At 38.4% G+C, this 6,907-nt stretch overlaps 1 protein-coding gene across 2 annotated transcripts in view; it reads right to left on the bottom strand.

The window, feature by feature from the left end:
- Nucleotides 1-6,907, bottom strand: part of RAPH1 (Ras association (RalGDS/AF-6) and pleckstrin homology domains 1) — a 45,454-nt gene that overhangs the window by 36,643 nt on the left and 1,904 nt on the right. For both annotated transcript variants that reach the window (XM_014546098.1, XM_014546097.1), the window contains exons 2-3: nucleotides 5,291-5,396; nucleotides 3,788-4,293 (exon numbers count right to left, since the gene is read on the bottom strand). In XM_014546098.1, the coding sequence (XP_014401584.1) occupies nucleotides 3,788-4,293; nucleotides 5,291-5,396 (612 nt within the window). The remainder of the gene's footprint in view (nucleotides 1-3,787; nucleotides 4,294-5,290; nucleotides 5,397-6,907) is intronic.

Raw genomic sequence — 6,907 nt, 5'->3', positions numbered from 1 at the left:
GGGGACCCCCCTCCCCCCGCCCCCCGAGTGCACAAATTTTTGTGCACCGGGCCTCTAGTATAGATATAAAACCCTAATATGCAAATGGACTGAACGACGGAACAACCGAACAACCGGCGGCTATGACGTGCGCTGACCACCAGGGGGCATGTGCGGAACATGCAGAAGGCCGCAGAGCGCAGAACATGGCAGGCATCAGCTGTGGCAGGATGGTGGAGCAGGTGAGCAGGGGCGCCAGACCAAGGCAGGGCTCACCTCTGGTGGTTACTGAAAATTCTTTGCTTCCACATGCTGCGGTCCTGTCTGGTGCTCGCACCTGCTGCTGGCACCAGAGCCACTGCTCGCACCCGCTGCTGGCACCCAGTGCTGATCCCGATTGCTCAGCGCCGTCAGTGGGTGCAAGCGGCGGCTGCTGGCCCTGATCGCACCTGAGGGCTTCTCTACCTCACCCTGCTCCTGAGGGGCAATCAGGGCAGCAGCTGCCACTCACATCTGCTGATGGCACCGGCTCACACCGATGCTGGCGCCGGCCCCAATCACTCCGCGCTGTCAGTGGGTGCAAGTGGGGCTGGTGCCATGATTGCATGGGAGCAGTGGCAGTGGGAGCGGGGCTGCTGGCAGAGAGGGGACTGGGGGCTGAGGCCGGAGGCGCTGAGGACGGGCTAAGACCCACCCCTGTGCCCACCACAGCCTCGCAGCCCACAGTTCCTTTCAAGGTGCACAAATTTGTGCACTGAGCCCCTAGTAACAAATAATGAGTGTAGGTTCCATGGCCCCTCAAAAAATGTGTTCATGCTAACTTACAAGAGTTACAAACTGCACACCAGGAAGCCAAGGTCTGTGACTTTTCATCGGCTTCTAAAGTTCACTCACCATCTTCTTGATTCATATGCACTCACCAATCAGGGGTCAATTTACAACAAACTATAATGCTTGAAAACATTCTATATTTATTAAGTTTCTAGTAAATGAATTCAAGGGAAGGAAAACCCAAGATCATCTTCCATGAATAAAAGGGCTCAGATCTGCTATTAACTCTGAACTTAAAGCAGTGATTCTCAAATGAGGGCAATTTTGCCTTACAGGGAACATGTAGTAATGTTTGAAGACATATTGAGTTGTCATAACTGGAGGGTGTGTGTGTACTGCTGGCACCTAGTGGGTAGATGGCAGGGATGCTGCTCAACATTCTACGATGCACAGGATAGCTCCTCACAATGAAGAATTTTCTAGCCCTAAATGTCAATAAACTTATGGTTAAGAAACCCTGACCTAGGATTACATGGAAGATCACGTACTGAACACTGAGGACCATCCCACTTCTCAAGCCTTCTTTTCCCAATGGGCTGCTAAAGCACTGGGAGCCGGCATATGCCCTCCAGGAAAGGCTGGAAGAATCTGCTTTGGAGAAAGACCTCAGAATGATCCTAGCGTAAAGATTCCAAAAGATAGAAACAATTTAAGATGAAATTAGTAGAATACTAATTTTGTTTGAACTAAGTATGAAATTTCATCAACTGGGAGAAAGGTTGGAGTTGAAGGGCAGAAACTGTGTGTGTGTATACACAGCAGTGTTTTTTACAACTCTTATAGAACCATTTGACTCTTTGAGCTCCACGCTTACCAAACTAATGTTTTTTTAAAAATTGTGTATGAGTGTGGGAATAAGGATTTGGGACCTAGTAATAGACTCCCTTAGTTTTCTTGGCTTGAATCAGAACAAACGACATCCAGAAAAAGTATACTTTTTTACATTTCTGTGCAATTCCAAAAGAAGCAAATTACTTTTCTACCCATCTGGGCAAGGCAAAAAGAACAGGCTGAATAGAGAAGACCTTAACTCCCTTTCTCGTATGATTCTTCATTTACTCACCAAACCTTGTATTAAAGCCGTACGTTAAACATAAAACCACTGAACGTTGGTTTCCTTGCTCATGGATACCACTGGATACCATGTGAAGTGTTTGCTGAGAGAGGACTTTTCACTTCATTTGCTCTTTTATTGTTTGAAGTTTTATAATAAGGGTATGTTATAGATGGACACACATACATACACACACACACACACACACACCCTGGATGATTAACCTGTTTCCATGCATCTTGACTCAATTAAAAATAATCTGATTGGAAAGAAGGAATATCAATATATAAAACACAGGAAAACCAAGAAAGCACATCCCCAGTAAAATATTGATCATTTCCCAATAGGTAAATCTAAAATACATAAATGACACATATTAATAAATAGCTGGTGCTAAATGTAATCCCCAGGTATCATAAGGTAGAAATCAGTTCTAAAGTTCTCTACAGAATATCTATCACTTTAAGTTTCATTTTAAATAAATGTTTATTCTTTAAACTGAAATATTTCCTTAGAAGCAATAAAACTCATTTATCTCCAAACCACCATGATAAAGTGACATATTTCCTTAGAAACAATAAAAGTCGTTTATCTCCAAACCTCCTTTGTGCTCCACATTACCTAGAACAAAGCTAGGTAAATGGAGTTGCCGAGTGATGAAAAGTAATCTAATAAATTAAATCAATGGGGGGAAAATCAATACTGTCAATAGGTGTAAATTTTACATTTCTGTGCAATTCCTTAAACAATGTTTTATAAGGTTTACTTTTGATTTTTCATGAATAGATTATTTTACCTTTTTTAGAGGACATTGTAAATACAAAGTGAAGGGAAGGCTGGTTTTATTTTTGCTACCCTATAACAAAATTGCCTTCTTGATGAAAAAAAAAAAAACCACAAGAATTCACCTTCAGTAAAACTAAACTCAGTTTTTTCCAAACTTATTTTTATCACAAATCTATTCTTTATCCTCATCCTTCATCAAGAAAAACTTCATCTTTAAAAATCTGTTCATGTATATTATATCCTTTTGACTCTGAACCACTGAACAAGAAGACAGACCATGTACTATTAGCTCCCTCTTACTTTGAGAAATTGATGTTCACAGATGTTGGATAAACTCATTTAGGTTCTATGGATAGTGAGTGGCAAACACTTGGAACTGAGTTTTCTGATTCCAAGCCCAGTGGCTCTTTGCACTATACCACACCGACTCTTTCATAATAAAGTTCAGTGAACCCTAAAAACTAGAATCTTGGAGGACTACAATGGGAATATGGGTCTTAAGAAATTTCTTAAGTTGTTAATTTATAATAAATACATATTAAGCAATTATTATCAGCTTACGAGCCATACTAACTTTGCAAATGTCCAAAAAAAACCACATTTTGAGATTTTTGTGGGTTTTTTTTTCCTTTAAAATATATTTTTATTGATTTCAGAGAGGAAGGGGGAGGGAGGAGATAGAAAGAAACATCAATGATGAGAGAGAATCATTGATCAGCTGCCTCCTGCATGCCCCCCTACTGGGGATCGAGCCCGCAACCCGGGCATGCGCTACCCTGATCTGGAATCAAACCATGACCTCCTGGTTCATAGCTCAACCACTGAACCATGCTGGCAGGGTATATTTCAAGTTTTTTTTTTATTAATGTGAAACAAGTAACATCAATTCAAACACTTCAAAATAGTCACAAGAATAAAAATGAAGAAACTAAATATCCTCTTATTCTTCTTTGTGACATTGCCATAGTTGGTAATATACTCCTTTTGCAATGATTTTAAAACTTAGCTCAGAGGTATCCTTGATAAGTTTTAAATGTAGAGAAAATAAGAAAGTTATTTAAAACTATATTTAAAAACTAGTTTTCTATTTTATTACTAAAATAGCAAAAAAAAAAAAAAAAAATTTCATCTACCTACCTCAGTAATTGGCTGCCCCTGATGTGTCAACTCCAGTTCTTGAGGGCGCGTTACTTTATCAATATCCAAAGAGTCCATGCTGGAAGCTGCAGAAGTGATGCTGGAGCGAGAGGAGTTACTCATAGAGCGCACTTCAGCATCACTCACCGTGCCTGCTGATGCCGTTCTTCTGTGCTGATTAGTTACTAAGGGCTTAGCATCCTCTAGTACAGATTGCTGAGCAGCCTCATCCATGCTCAAAGAGGCCTGGTCTAACTGTGCAGTAATATCATCCAGGGAGTAGTTGGCATGTGATGGTTTAGTAATCCTATTAGATGAAGAAGACAATCCTTTCAAGGTGCCATGTTTTGTTGTATGTCGGCTAGGAGGTAATTTCTGAGAGGCTTTTGTTTCTGTGATTTGACGCTTACTATTGCCTGCACCGATACTGCTGAGCTCCCGCTCTATTGAGCAAAGATCGGCCATCAGGGCATCCAGATCCACAGTTTCTCCCTGACTCAGAGCTTCTGCAATGAACAATATACATGATGTTTCCAGAACAACTGAATCAGAATGTATACATTCTATTATAAATCAGTTAATGAATGCAGGGAAAGCAGCAAAAAAATTCATTCTATTGATCCTAAAGCCTCTCAAATATAGTATTTCTAACAAGTTTTTAAGAGAAATTTTTAGAAGCAAACAGTCCATCTTTTAAGATTTTTAGCCATCAGAGAACACAACTATAAGTTGAAAGTAAAAATAATGTAAAAATTGTACACCGTTCCTAGTTTTAACCTCATCCATAATGCAACTTTTTGTTTTGTTTTGTTGTGTTTTTTTTAAATATATTTTATTGATTTTTTACAGAGAGGAAGGGAGAGGGATAGAGAGTTAGAAACATCGATGAGAGAGAAACATCCATCAGCTGCCTCCTGCACACTCCCCACTGGGGATGTGCCCGCAACCAAGGTACATGCCCTTGACTGGAATCGAACCTGGGACCCTTGAGTCCACAGGCTGACGCTCTATGCACTGAGCCAAACCGGTCAGGGCCATAATGCAACTTTTTATCAGAGGATCTAAGTTGTCAATATTATCAGTGCCCTGGTAGAGATGTTACCTAAAAAGTTGAGGGCATAAAGAGAAATCTAAGGCTTAAAAAATTACAGATTGAAATATCAATTTCAAACACTATAAAGTTGACTCGGTAGAGGGCATTAAAGAAAGGCCAAAGGGCTGATTTTAAAATTACTAACAACTAACTTCACTGGACTTTAGGTTCCACCTGAGTATATACTTTGCAATTATTAATAACTCAACTAGAAAACTATTTTAGTTATGTTCCAGTTTGTTTTTTTCTGTGATCATTTGAAATAGTAATAAACAAATCAAGAAATATAAGAACTCAGTCAAGTTATGCATATCATTTCTATGTTGAGCTACTTGGTATTGTAGCTGCACTGCTCTTACATTATATAATTTAGTACACTATTTTACATTTTATTTCCAATTACATCTTACCATTCAAGTTGTATATGGAGAAGCGGTAAGAAAAATTGGCCATGTTTGTTTCTTGGCGAAGAGGAGATCGTTTTACTGGTTCCATGGGCTTGTCAGAATCCAAACTCTTTAAAAAGAAATAAGAAAATTTGATAAGTCATATTATATCCACACTTAAATTATATAAAAAGATACAGTTTGCCCTGGCCTGTTTGGCTCAGTGGATAGAGCATTAGCCTGTGGACCAAAGGGTCCTGGGTTTGATTCCAGGCAAGGGAACATATCTTGGTTGCAGGCTACTCCCAGGCCCAGGCCCTGGTGGGGCTCATGCAGGAGGCGACCAATCGATGTGTTTCTGTCACATTGATGTTTCTCTCTGTCTTTCCCTCTCTCTTCCACTCTCCCTAAAAATCAATGGAAAAATATCCTCGGGAGATGATTAACCACCACAACAAAAAAAGATACAGTTTGTTTTATGATTAAGTGAATTGTTATAGAATAGGTAATAAAACCAAAGTTTTTGTTTTCATATTATTTTGGTTATACTTTTTTAAATTTTTAGATAATAATCTTACTGAAGGCACTTGAGAATGTCATACATCTTTTTCCAAATACATCAAGTATAGAGACTAAGTTCATATTACATAAATTCACTATAAAATAGTTATATGAATATGGGCATGGTAAGATAAATAGGAAGAAATGATGCAGATAATTCTGTTATCTCTTCCTTCAAAGTAATTTGTTTTAGATCCAGCATAGCATCCTTCCTGGCATGAGGGACCCTGAAGAAACGGTACATTTCTAGACTCAAAATTAGTGTCACTCAAGATCTTAACAGAGTAGCTACAACTTTAAAAAATAATTAAATATCGTTGTTCTTTTCAAATTCTATGAGGGCACACTGTAACCCAGCTACACTGCTTGTGCAAAGTCTAGAATTATACTATACTTCATGTTTGGGTATCTTGTAAGTTATCTCACCACCTTTTAAAATGATACTTTTTCTAACCTTTCTATAATAAGGAAAATAAGATGTTTACAACAGAGAAATTCAGGGTAAAGGTAGGTAGATATACAGCATTTATTTAAATAAATTTACAAATATTGGGATTAGTCTTTTAAAACTTTAGTCTCTACCTATAATTATCAAATAGATTTCAAATAAAGGAGAATGCTGGAGAGTAGAATCGTGGAATTAAAGTAGAATGCTATCTTCTTTATTAATTTATCTCAAGATAAAACAAATCCATTCAGAAAGTGTCCATACTGGTTTTAAAACTATCATATGAAGGACATTTATGACCATTCAGTGCCTTATTTCAAAACTGCACAAAACAGCCAGGAAATTGTCCTTTAATCTCAAACATAAGTCTTCTGCTGCAATTTAATCCCTAAGCCTCCTTCTCTCGGTGGAAATGAAGACTAATAGGTAGGTAATGTTTACTGTAAAATAACTTGAATATAATTGAGGACATATTAAAAATCAATCTATTTACCAGTTTAAATAAACAGACATTTGATATAATTGTCTGCTGTGTCCATGCTACTGGGACAACAAGGGAAAGAGAAAGAAATACTGCTTGATGCCAAGAAATTCGTAATCTAGAAGGGTGTTTTTAAACTTTTTTCTGCAGG

The sequence above is a fragment of the Myotis brandtii genome, unplaced genomic scaffold (genome assembly GCF_000412655.1).
Source record: "Myotis brandtii unplaced genomic scaffold, ASM41265v1 scaffold43, whole genome shotgun sequence".
NCBI classification, from domain to species: Eukaryota; Metazoa; Chordata; class Mammalia; order Chiroptera; family Vespertilionidae; genus Myotis; species Myotis brandtii.
The sequence above is the reverse complement of the archived record's forward strand: the minus strand, read 5'-3'. Positions and strand labels throughout refer to the sequence as shown.